This window comes from Podarcis filfolensis (genome assembly GCF_964270895.1).
Source record: "Podarcis filfolensis genome assembly, chromosome: 18".
Taxonomy (NCBI): domain Eukaryota; kingdom Metazoa; phylum Chordata; class Lepidosauria; order Squamata; family Lacertidae; genus Podarcis; species Podarcis filfolensis.
Genome location: NC_139622.1, coordinates 10,045,057 through 10,057,185, shown reverse-complemented (window position 1 = coordinate 10,057,185; position 12,129 = coordinate 10,045,057). Strand labels below are relative to the sequence as shown.

Genomic DNA, 12,129 nt, shown 5'->3' with positions numbered 1-12,129 from the left:
CTGCGGCTCCAACCTGGTGGAACGCTCTGTCACAAGAGACAAGGGCCCTGCAGGACTTGACATCTTTCCGCCAGGCCTGCAAGACAGAGCTGTTCCACCAGCCCTTTGGTCAGGGCGCAGCCCGACTCCCTCCTTTGGCAATCTTTACAAAACTTTAGTTTATGGTTGCCATCAATTTTGATTTTAATTAATTTTTATAACGTTTTTATAACGTTGCACTATTTTAGTGTTGTTAGCCGCCCTGAGCCCGGCTTCGGCTGGGTAGGGCGGGATATAAATAAAATTTATTATTATTATTACTGCATGAAATTTCTCATTTCTTTGGACTTCCTGTGGACTGACCACGCAAGTGCCTTTCTGATGCTCCAGAGACCAATAATGATCAAGAAGGCGGTTTCTGCGTGTGCTGTGGAGGGGAAAGGTGAGGGGCAGAATGAGGCCCGTCCACCTGATAAGGAAGCCCGTCCAAGAGAAGGAAAACTGACCCTAAACTTCCGCCGCCTCCAGGACATTTTTAGGAGAAGGCAGCTAAGGAGCAAACCCGACACAAATCTGGAGTGCAGTGACTTGTACGCTTCCTTCCTGCAACCCGGCTGCCGCCGAACATGCTCTGCTTTCCTTTGGACCCCAATAACGAGGCAGAGAAAGGGGTCTTGTCATCGGGGCAGCCCAGGACCTCCGGACACACTGCTCAGGCTTGTGCCCTGGGGTTGGGGGGTCACTTCGGTGCTAAAGCAGTTAGACTTCAGATGCCAACAACAACTGCTTTGCAACGCTCCCAACATCAAGATCTAGGCTCTGAATGGAATCAGGGGTTTTGCACAGCCTTTGGGTCAAGTGTCAGGAGAGAATTGATTTCTTCCCTGCACAGTCTCGTTCTCCCTACTCCTTGCCACCTGGGTGCACGTTTAATATCCTGCCCCCTAATTTTCACATAAGGGATGCCGGTGGCGCTGTGGGTTAAACCACAGAGCCTAGGGCTTGCTGATCAGAAGGTCGGCGGTTTGAATCCCCACGACGGGGTGAGCTCCCGTTGCTCGGTCCCTGCTCCTGCCGTCCTAGTAGTTCGAAAGCACAAAGTGCAAGTAGATAAATAGGTACCACTCCGGCGGGAAGGTCAACGGCGTTTCTGTGCGCTGCTCTGGTTTGCCAGAAGCAGCTCAGTCCTGCTGGCCACATGACCCGGAAGGTGTACGCCGGCTCCCTCGGCCAGTAAAGCGAGATGAGCGCCGCAACCCCAGAGTTGGTCACGACTGGACCTAATGGTCAGGGCTACCTTTACCTTTACCTAATTTCCACAGCTCCAGGTTGCTTTGAGTGAACCCAACCCAATCTGAGATGACCTGGGGCTGCCCTGACCCACTCCAGACTGGAGGCTCAGCCTTAGCTGCTACAAGTCATCAAGTCTTCAGAATTCAACTTTCTCTTCAGGGTTATTTCAAGTCAGTTTTTTGGGCAGGAGGGTGGCTGCATCTTGTCTTTAGTCCTCGTGCATATGAGTGCATCTGGCATGAGCCCCAAGGCACACACCCACCATGTTTATATCTATAATTTGATTCCCCCCCCTTCTTTTTTCCTTTCTCCTTCTGTGATGGAACTCCTATTTGGGGACTTCCCTGGCTTTTTTCTGGCCCACGTAGGACCAGCCTGGATAGTTAGCCTTGGTGAAGACTTGACATTTTCATCCCCCCAAAAAGTTTTTGAGTTTCCACTGAAATGAGGCTGTATTTTAATCTTGTTTTTAAAGCTGTATTTCAATCAATTGTTTTTATATTTGGTGTTAGCCACCCTGAGCCTGGTCTTGGCTGGGGAGGGCGGGGTATAAATAAAAATTATTATTATTACTATTATAAAGTGTTGAAGGGCATACAAAAATGCATCTTGAGAAATGTAGTTTTTCCTCAACAACTTCTGTATCTGTCCTCTGCCCTGTATCGGGAAATTTTTAATACCTGGTGTCTTACAATTTTTAATATGCCGTAAGCCGCCCAGAGTGGCTGGGGAATGATAATGATAATGATAATAATGATAATAAAAATAATATCATTATTCGTAGTTTTCGCTCTATAAGATGCATCAGATCACAAGACGCACCTAGTTTTTGGAGGAGGAAAACAAGAAAAAAAATATTCTGAATCTCAGAAGCCAGAATAGCAAGAGGGATCGCTGCGCAGCGAAAGCAGCAATCCCTCTTGCTGTTCTGGCTTCTGGGATAGCTGCGCAGCCTGCATTCGCTCCATAAGACGCACACACATTTCCCCTTACTTTTTAGGAGGGAAAAAGTGAGTCTTATAGAGCAAAAAATACGGTATTCTAGCCCTCCTAGTTACCGGTATTTTTTTAAAAAAAGATACAGCATATATAGAGCCCCACATTTCTATAGACAGCAACCCAACTCAGAAATTCTACAATGGTGCAGTCAACACTAGAGGAAAAATCCCAGCATCATGAGGTGAAATTGGGTTTTCTTGTTGCTCCTCGCCACCGCAAGTGTAATTTGGAGAGTGCAAGAGAAATTGTTTGGGAATGTCCAAAAGCAATACAGGCAATGTTGTTGGGAAATCCTTTTATTTACACGAGAGACACAACTTTTCCCAAATCCCCTTACTTCAGAGGAATGAACCGAGAGGAGTGGGTGGCCCCGATTCCAGGTCGGCCGTGCTTGACGGGCTTGTAAGTGATGGAGAACTCTCCCAAATAGTGGCCAATCATTTCAGGCTGAAAGAGAAAGGAGGGAAACGAGATTTGTTAGCACTCTGGCAATCTTCCTGGCGCTGTGATGAAGGAGGTTGTTTTTTGTTTGTGCACCTGCAGAAGAATGCTAACCTTCTGCCTGAATTTTTAAAGGCACAATATGCTTTTTGTTCTTAAATAACACATGTGTCAGAGCTACCCTAGGTCCCAGCTCACAAAGGACCAACGCTGCTTCGTTGTTAAGTATAAAAGTCTTTATTGAAGTTCAGTTTCACTTCCAGAGCCGCAGCGCGCAGCCCCACGTCTCAAGTGTCAGACCGCTGATGCTCCGTCTGAGTCTCCTCCCCCTTGACACCAATTTAAGATTCTAGCCTTGCTCCACCTTCTCCGCTGCTCCTTCCTCCTCTGGGTCCGCCTGCCCGCCGGGGTTCCGCCCTTTCTAGCCTCTTCTCCCGCTGATTCCCCTGAGCCTTCTCCCTCCCTCCGGCGGGCTTTAGGAGCTGGTTCCCCATCCGGGTCTCCTGCTGTTCCGCGCGCCTGCACATTTGAACTTGGCGCGCGCGCCCAGCCAGCAGCTTTCCTCCTGACCGTTTCACTGCTGCTGTCACTGCTTCCCCTCCGTTGGAGGCGTGGTCAGCCCTGACTCCCTCTCTGGAGGAGACACTGCCCCTGACACATGTGACTCTTCCCCCCCACTATGCTCTGGTGGGGAAACTGGTCCCGATCCTCCACTGCTGCTTTGGGGTTCCCCTCTGGCTCCTTGTTTCTGGTGCGTCCCCCCTGGGACCCCCCTTGCCCTGACCATCGGCGCCCCCTTCTGGGAATCTTCTGATTCGCTGGAGAAGCTCATGGAATCTCTCGGGCCACTGTCATACGCTGCCTACGCTGTCTACGCTGCCCTCGGATTCTTCCCCTTCGCTCTCCCAATCCTCTCTCCCCAGTGCTCCTGCTCCTGATTCCCTGACAACATGTCACAAGCAACGAGTAAATCGAATGAGGAAGAAATAATGTATTCAATATATTTATGAACTGCTTTCTGTGAAACGACTCAAGCCCTATGCAGCTGCAAGGTTAGCTTTGTGTCAAGGGTGGTGAAAACAGAGTAAAACAATCACACCAGAAGAACAGCAAAGTTTGGAGACATAGGCAGTTAACGCAAAGGGGAATGGCTAGATGGTTGGCAAAATTGCTTTTCTTTACCTGGGGGGGGTTTACTAAACTGCTTAGAATGTTTGTGGGTTTGTTTGCTTTTAAAACCATCAAGTGGTGAATGCATTTCGTTAAATGAAAAGAAATGCGGAGACAATTAAATGGGTGACAAATGTGGTCCACGGTAGTCCTTAAAAAACCCTATCAGTCTGCATAGTGAGATTTGAGACTCTGTATTGGGAGTCAAGAGTTTGTGTTGCGTTGACACAAAAAGTTGGGCAGTGACTGGCAATGCAATTTCTACAACCGCGGAATTTCCCAATTTTGCAAATCTGGTAGATGCCGATTTTTTAATAAGAGAACGCTTTTAACCTTAAAGCCATGTTGACATTACTGCCTTATGATTAATTAGGCATCAACTTGCCAAATTCATTTGACTGTTCAGTTTGCAAGCTCTTTTAATTACAATTTCCAAGAGATTCAAAACTTACGACCCTTGTGGTCTCTTCCAACTCTGCAATTCTGGGTCCAATTCAAAGTGCTGGTCTTGACCTACAAAGCCTTAAACGGTTCAGGACCACAATAGCTCATGGACTGCCACTTTCCATATGAACCTACCCGGACCCTGAGATCATCTTCTGAGGCCCTCCTTCGTGTGCCTCCTCCTCGAGAGGTCCGGAGGGTGGCAACACGAGAGCGGGGCCTTCTCTGCAGTGGCTCCCCGTCTGCGTAACGCTCTCCCCTAGGGAGTTCGCCTGGCGCCTTCATTATACACCTTTAGGTTCCCTTTTAACCAGGCCTTTGGTTGATCTGATTTACATCCTGCGTCCCTATAAAATGTGTTTTCGTTTTGTCAGGGGAGAGGCTTATTGGGTTTTTGTTTTAATTTTTGTTATGTATTTTGTGGTTTTATATCTCGATTTTACTCTGTGAAGCGCCCCGAGACCCCCGGGTATAGGGCGTTATATAAATTCAATAAATAATACTAATCTGGGCCTGGATTCTTACAAGAGACGAGGCCATGGACCGGGCACAGTCCACCACAGCTCGCCTCTCCATGTGGCTCCCTAAAGTGAAAGTGGTAAGATCACTTGCCAACTACTTGATAGATCTGACGGAGCCCAATTTGAGAAGAGCGTTTACCATGGCCCGTTTCCATTCTATACCCACGGCCTTCCTGCAGGGGATTTACTCTAAGACCCCTATTACTCAGCGTCTATGTCCATGCACAATGAATGAAGTAGAGGACTTCATACATTTCTTTTTCTACTGCCCTATTTATGAGCTAATAAGAACTAAGCTCCTTCTCTTGATCCCGCCCACCATCACATCTAAGGAAGACTGTTTGAAATCGCTTCTTGTGGACGCAAATCCCCAAATTTCACGTGGGGTGGCAATCTTTATAGTGCAGGCTTTGAAACTCAGGGCTACTCTGACTGGGTAGTGTGTCCTAGACCTGGACCTGTTTTAATTCTTTTATTACCTTTTTAACCTAATGTGCCGAGCCTATTTTGGGGCCATTATATGCTTTATATACACCCGCATTTTAGATTCCCGGCGCTGGCAACTAAATTTTTACATTATTGTCTTAGGGTAATTTTAAATGTCATAATGCCAGTAATATCGTTTTGAATTTTGTTTGGTTGCTTCTCTCTAGCATTTTTGTCTTATCCTGCTATGGCTGTATGCTAATGCAATAAAGGTTTGATTGATTGATTAAATAATACTAAGAAGAAGCTGTTCCTCCCCAGCCACCAGCCCTCCTCACCTTGATTTCCACCTGGTTGAAGGTCTTCCCATTGTACACGCCAACCATGCTGCCAACCATTTCTGGAAGGATAATCATGTCTCGCAGGTGGGTCTTGACCACCTCAGGCTTCTCCATGGGCAGGGCCTCCTTCTTGGCCTTGCGCAGCCGCTTGAGGAGGGAGTGCTGCTTGCGGCGCAGGCCGCGATTCAGCCGCCGACGCTGGCGGGCACTGTATAGCTGCATCAGCTGCTCGCTGGGAACAGAAAAGGAACGGTCAGGCAGAAGTTAAAGGGCAGGCAGAAGTTTTTTTAAAAAATGCTTTTTACAAAGAAAAATAAAACTTAAATCTTTTACAATCGTCACTTTATGTCATCTTATTTACACTGCGTAGTTTCACGCCCAGACTTCCTTCCTTCCCTGCTTCGGTTTTCTTAATTTAAATCTTCTCTTGCAGGTTTTTATTTACCTTCTATACACATCACAGGATTTATGTTAACCCTGCGACAGTTTTCAGACTTCTACAGTTACTTCTTATGTATGCAACAAATTCACCCCACTCCTCTTCAGACTTTGTCCCTTTTTGGTCTCGAATTTTATAAGTCATTTTAGCTAATTCTGTATACTCAAAAAATTTAGCCTGCCACTCCATTGCCGTTGGGGTCTCCTGTAATTTTCACTTTTGAGCCACAAGGATCCTAGCTGCCACTGTAGCATATTGAAATAATTTACAATCCTCCTTTTTTACTTCCTCCCCTATTATCCCTAAGAGAAAAGCCTCCGGTTTTTTCGGGAATGCGTTCTTAAAAAGTTTCTTCAGTTCATTATATATTAAATCCCAAAACTGGGCAGGCAGAAGTTAAAGGGCGTCAGTGGTCAATCCCAGGTGCCCAGAGGGGGTGGGAATCAGAGTAAGGATAGCAGTGTTCGGAATCAGCCAGGCGCATTTCGCACCTGGGTCCCAACCACTTGCAACCAGGGGAATCTTCGCCACATGGGGATCCTTGTATCCGGACTGTTTTCACACACTAATACGCCAACCTGCAGAATCCTATCCGTTATATTTTAGCTGCACAGTCAGAATGGATTTCCGGAACCAAAATGTATTTTTCTGTGCGGCCTGAGCAGGAGCGGTGAATGCCGTTATACAGTGGTACCTCGGGTTACATACACTTCAGGTTACAGATGCTTCAAGTTACAGACTCCACTAACCCAGAAATAGTACCTCGAGTTAAGAACTTTGCTTCAGGATGAGAACAGAAATTGTGCTCCGGCGGCACGGCAGCAGCAGGAGGCCCCATTAGCTAAAGTGGTGCTTCAGGTTAAGAACAGTTTCAGGTTAAGAACAGACCTCCGGAACGAATTAAGTACTTAACCCGAGGTACCACTGTAGTGAATTGTTGTTGCTTGTCTTCACTTACCCCCCCCCCAGCTGCCCTGCTCACGGTTGTGAAGAATATTCTTACGTTATGAAGGGTCTAAGAAAAAGGGCCTTCTTGGTAGTGGCGCCCTCCCTGTGGAACGCCCTCCCACCAGATGTCAAAGAGAACAACTACTACCAGACTTTTAGAAGACCTCTGAAGGCAGCCCTGTTTAGGGAAGCTTTTAATGTTTGATGTATTACGGTATTTTAATATTTTTTTGGAAGCCACCCAGAGTGGCTGGGGAAGCCCAGCCAGATGAGCGGAGTATAAATAATAAATTATATATATTATTATATATACAAAAAGAGGTCGGAAGAGGCCAATATAGATGTGGGCTGCCCCTGGATCAAGGGATTTTCCTTCTTTTAAGTTCTCAAAGCTCTCGACCCCAGCTCAAGGTTGTCCTCTGAACTAGACGGATGTTTGACTGAGAATCAATCACAGTCCATCCTCTGAAAAATAAGACTTCTGAGCCGTCTTGCCAACAAATGGACATTCCGTTTTCACAACGGCAGCCTTGGTTTAAGGATCCATTTGGCACCTAGATGATATACCCGAGTTTCCAACACTGGAGACATAATTTCCATTTCACCCCATCCTCCAAATTAACCAAATTCAGATCTACCACCCCGAAGATCTACACACACCCTCCAGAAGACCACCTGAGCTCGCTGCCTCAACACCATAAAAAAGGGCTTGGGTTCAGCCTAAGACTGGCTGCCCTCTTTAAACCAAGGCAGCTTTTGCCAAGCTGACAGGTTATGGGTGGGGGACGCGGGTGGCGCTGTGGGTTAAACCACAGAGCCTAGGACTTGCTGATCAGAAGGTCGCCGGTTTGAATCCCCGCAATGACGGGGTGAGCTCCCGTTGCTCGGTCCCTGCTCCTGCCAACCTAGCAGTTCAAAAGCACGTCAAAGTGCAAGTAGATAAATAGGTACCACTCCGGCGGGAAGGTAAACGGCGTTTCCGTGCACTGCTCTGGTTCGCCAGAAGCGGCTTAGTCCTGCTGGCCACATGACCCGGAAGCTGTACGCTGGCTCCCTCGGCCAATAAAGCGAGATGAGCGCTGCAACCCCAGAGTTGGCCACGACTGGACCTGACGGTCAGGGGTCCCTTTACCTTTACGTAGGTTATGGGTGGCAACCTCCACCAGCCATGGCATCATCCAGCTGTGCTGACTGTGGACGATGGGAGGTGTAGTATGAACGGGGACAGGCAGGGTGTAAACGATGGAAAGGGAAGAGGATTCTCTTACTAGGACATGTCGAGGAGCTGGTCCAAATCAACACCCCGATAGGTGAACTTCCGGAAAGTACGCTTCTTCTTCTGCTCCACTTCCGCCTGCCCAGGGAGAGGAAACGAAAGGCGCTCACAACACCAGGGTTTATCAAACACACAAACACACAAACCCACTTCATTCTGCCCTCATCCAAAACACAGAGAACACACCTGCAAGTTTCCTCAATCTGGCAAGCCTTGCCAGTCTGAGAGACAGTGTAGGGCAGTGGTTAAAGAGAGCTGGACTGGGACCTGGAAGACGAGGGTTCAAATCCCTCCATGGAGCTTACTGGGTGAACCCGGGCCAGTCACTGAGTCTCAGCAACCTCTGTTTTATGCGCATGTGACAACAAATCAATAGAATCCCTTTACCATATCTTGTTTAATTGTCCTTTATATATTGTTCCCCGATCGAGGATTCTGAGTTCAATCATTTTGGAAACTGTTGCTAAACCACCTGAATTACATCTAGCCTACCTACTCCAGGACATTGACTCTTATAGAACATTACAGGTTGCCAGATTCCTGAATTCAGTTCTTTCATATAAAAGACTTCATGGAATGCTGCATGACTATTAAAAATCTAGTAAACTCTATCCACCATCTTTATATTCAAGGCCACAATATGGTACATCTAGAGATCGTATGTAACGTGAAGGAGATTATGCGTTGAAATATTTTAGTTGATATTTTAGAATGCAAAACGCTATTTTATTTATTGATTGGTTTTACCTTGTGGGCTTATAGCCGAATAAAGTATTATCTATCTATCTACTGAGTCTCAGCCTACCTTACAGGTTTGTTGTGGGGATTAAATGAGGAGGGGGAGAAAGTCACACAAGTCAGAGAACGCTTTTGAAGGGAAAAAAGTGGGATATAAAACGAAGCTAACGTCTAAACCGACACGGTTCCTGGCTTGGAAAGAAATTGCTGGCGCTTAAGGCCTCACTCTGATCATGCAGCATTCCTCCTTGCCCCACAAAGACCCCAAATGCAGGAAGTGAAATGCAGTTGGCTGGCTTGGTTAGAGTGTGTTGATAATGCCAAGGTTGCGGGTTCAGTTCCCATGTGGGTCACCTGCACTGCAGGGGATGGGGTCCCTTCCGACTCTACAATTCTATTAAACCTCACAAAACGCTCTACTCGTGCTCAGAGGCGGTCTTGTACGAACGCCACCAGCACCAACCCCATATTCTCCCCGAAGACGGTAGACCTGGACTTTGTGACAAAAGTGCTGGGGCTTGCTGGAAATCTGCTCCTATTCAGGGACCGTGTTAACATCCCCTCTCGCAACAATATTTGGAAGGTATCTGTGGCTGCCCTGCTGGTCACTCTGCACATGCTTGTGGGGAGAAGTTTTTAATATTTGCTGTGATTCCTGCATTGCGCGGGGTTGGAAAGGACCCTCCGCCTTGCGACAGAAGCCGCATGCAAGGTGGGCTTCTTCGTGAACAGGACCACCGCCATGCAAACATGCGGCAAAAGATTAAGAAATGCACGTTTGGGTTAAAAGTGAGTGCTGGGTCCCTTTCCAGCACTATGCTTCCTTTCCCCTCCTGCCATATCTGAAAACAGTCCTTTCTTGTGCTGCCGCCTTGCTGGTCACTCTACCCATGCTCAGAAACACAGTTTTTTTTAAGCGCCTCTCTTCTGAAGAAAACTGAAAATAAAAGCACTGGAGCTTAAGACTTGCTGGAACTCTACTCATGCTCAGAGACACCATTTCCTTAGGAGTCTCCCCTTGTCCTTTGAAGAGAGCTTTGAAAATACAAGCCCTGCAGCTTAAGCCTTGCTGGACGCTCTGCCCATGCTCAGAGACACAGTTGTTTTTTTAAGCACCTCCCTTCTGAAGAAAACTGAAAATAAAGGCACTGGCACTTAAGCCTTGCTGGACGCTCTGCCCATGCTCAGAGACACCATTTCCTTAAGAGTCTCCCCTTGTCCTTTGAAGAAAGCTTTGAGAATTCAGGCCCTTCAGGTTAAGCCTTAATGGACACTCTGCCCATGCTCAGAGACACGGTTTTCCTAAGAGCCTCCCCCTCCCTTCTGAATAAAGCTTTGAGAATACAGGCACTGGCACTTAAGCCTTGCTGGACGCTCTGCCCATGCTCAGAGACACAGTTGTTTTTTTAAGCGCCTCCCTTCTGAAGAAAGCTGAAAATAAAGGCACTGGCACGTCAGCCTTGTTGGACACTCTACCCATGCTCAGAGACACGGTTTTCCTAAGAGCCTCCCCCTCCCTTCTGAATAAAGCTTCGAGAATACAGGCCCTGCAGCTTAAGCCTTGCTGGACGCTCTGCCCATGCTCAGAGACACCATTTTCTTAAGAATCTCCCCTTGTCCTTTGAAGAAAGCTTTGAGAATTCAGGCCCTTCAGGTTAAGCCTTAATGGACACTCTACCCATGCTCAGAGACACCATTTCCTTAAGAGTCTCCCCTTGTCCTTTGAGAATACAAGCCCTGCAGCTTACGCCTTGCTGGACACTCTACCCATGCTCAGAGACACGGTTTTCCTAAGGGCCTCCCCCTCCCTTCTGAATAAAGCTTTGAGAATACAGGCCCCGGAGCTTAAGCCTTGCTGGACGCTCTGCCCATGCTCAGAGACACCATTTTCTTAAGAGCCTCCCCTTGTCCTTTGAAGAAAGCTTTGAGAATTCAGGCATTTCAGGTTAAGCCTTAATGGACTCTGCCCATGCTCAGAGACACGGTTTTCCTAAGAGCCTCCCCCTCCCTTCTGAATAAAGCTTTGAGCATACAGGGCTGAGAGCTTAAGCCTTGCTGGACGCTCTGCCCATGCTCAGAGACACAATTACCTTAAGATTTTCCCCTTGTCTTTTGAGAATACAGCCCCTGCAGCTTAAGCCTTAATGGACACTCTGCCCATGCTCAGAGACACCATTTTCTTAAGAGCCTCCCCCTCCCTTCTGAATAAAGCTTTGAGCATACAGGCCCGGGAGCTTAAGCCTTGCTGGACGCTCTGCCCATGCTCAGAGACACAGTTTCCTTAAGAGCCTCCTCGCCAGGCACTGGAGCTTAAGCCACACGGGATCAGGCGCTGCAGAGACAGCTATGGTCGTGCCGAGGACCCCGTCCCAGGCCTAGGCCTGGGCCACCCCGCCGCTCCATTCGTCTCGCCGTCCGCCGGGCTTCCCACCCCGCTCACGCCCTCCGGCCCACGACGGTATAACCGGGGCCCGACCCCACTCCGCGAACAGCCAAGTCCCGCCGGCCCCCGCCGCCCTCCTCCGGCCGGATGGAGCCGGATTGCGCGCCGCTTCAGAAACTACCCACCATCTTGGCCGCAGTCTCCTCCAGGAAAAGGCCGAGATCCCGCGCGGTTGGCTCCTAGTCTCGCGAGAGCCGGCGGCTTCCGGGCGCAGAACGGAAGGCCTTTCGCGAGAGCAACGCCCACCGCCGGCTTCAAGGGCGCTCGCTTCCGCCCATAGAGCAGGCCAGCGGCTCTGTGCGCACGCGCGAGGTTCTTAAAGGAGCCGCGGGCAAAATAATCCGGGGTTCTGCAACGTGGCGCCCTCCGGGTGTTTAAAACTGCTGCTAGGGTTGCAGCCCAGATATTATTAGGGTGAAGGGTGGGTAGTAATTCAAATTACTGAAACAATTAAGTACTACTTTTAATAATAGCAAATTTGAGTGCGAAACTGGTCTCTGTGTTTTTTGCTGTAGATAGATTAAATTGTGCAAATTGCTGAATAATTGGATCGATTCATTTAATGGAATGATTGGTGTATGGATCGATAATAATTGGATCAATTCATTTAATGGAATGATTGGCGTATGGTGGTGGGGAAGAATGATTTTCATTTGCTTCATTGCTAATCA

General features: G+C 48.2%; 2 protein-coding genes and 3 long non-coding RNA genes across 8 annotated transcripts in view; 3 read left to right on the top strand and 2 right to left on the bottom strand.

The window, feature by feature from the left end:
* Positions 1-8,258, top strand: part of LOC310753637 — a 28,865-nt gene extending 20,607 nt beyond the window's left edge. Inside the window, exons 2-3 of the long non-coding RNA XR_014543410.1 lie at positions 7,247-7,772; positions 8,144-8,258. This is a non-coding gene — a long non-coding RNA (uncharacterized lncRNA). The remainder of the gene's footprint in view (positions 1-7,246; positions 7,773-8,143) is intronic.
* Positions 1-12,129, top strand: part of GAMT (guanidinoacetate N-methyltransferase) — a 215,843-nt gene that overhangs the window by 138,020 nt on the left and 65,694 nt on the right. The window lies entirely within an intron of this gene.
* Positions 2,552-11,648, bottom strand: RPS15 (ribosomal protein S15). Its single transcript, XM_083594987.1, has 4 exons — positions 11,584-11,648; positions 8,270-8,355; positions 5,612-5,846; positions 2,552-2,718 (listed from the first exon to the last, which is right to left on the bottom strand). The coding sequence occupies exons 1-4, from the start codon at positions 11,584-11,586 to the stop codon at positions 2,605-2,607; spliced, it is 438 nt and encodes a 145-aa protein (XP_083451113.1). The 5' UTR covers positions 11,587-11,648; the 3' UTR covers positions 2,552-2,604.
* On the top strand, positions 3,667-5,748 carry LOC310753661. The gene is made up of 2 exons (XR_014543434.1): positions 3,667-4,804; positions 5,546-5,748. It is a non-coding gene; the product is annotated as an uncharacterized lncRNA (long non-coding RNA).
* Positions 9,814-11,460, bottom strand: LOC310753611. 2 transcript variants are annotated; one of them, XR_014543379.1, is made up of 3 exons: positions 11,049-11,460; positions 10,132-10,937; positions 9,814-9,935 (listed from the first exon to the last, which is right to left on the bottom strand). It is a non-coding gene; the product is annotated as an uncharacterized lncRNA (long non-coding RNA). The 2 variants fall into 2 exon arrangements; XR_014543380.1 differs by having other exon boundaries at positions 9,820-10,646; positions 10,849-10,937.

Bases quoted from the DNA above. Each gene is read 5' to 3' on its own strand.
- RPS15 (XM_083594987.1), bottom strand. The intron at 5,847-8,269 runs GTAAGAGAATCC...TTCTGTTCCCAG, and splicing joins CAGCTCCTCGACATGTCCTA to CGAGCAGCTGATGCAGCTAT. The intron at 2,719-5,611 runs GTGAGGAGGGCT...TTTCTCTTTCAG, and splicing joins TCAACCAGGTGGAAATCAAG to CCTGAAATGATTGGCCACTA.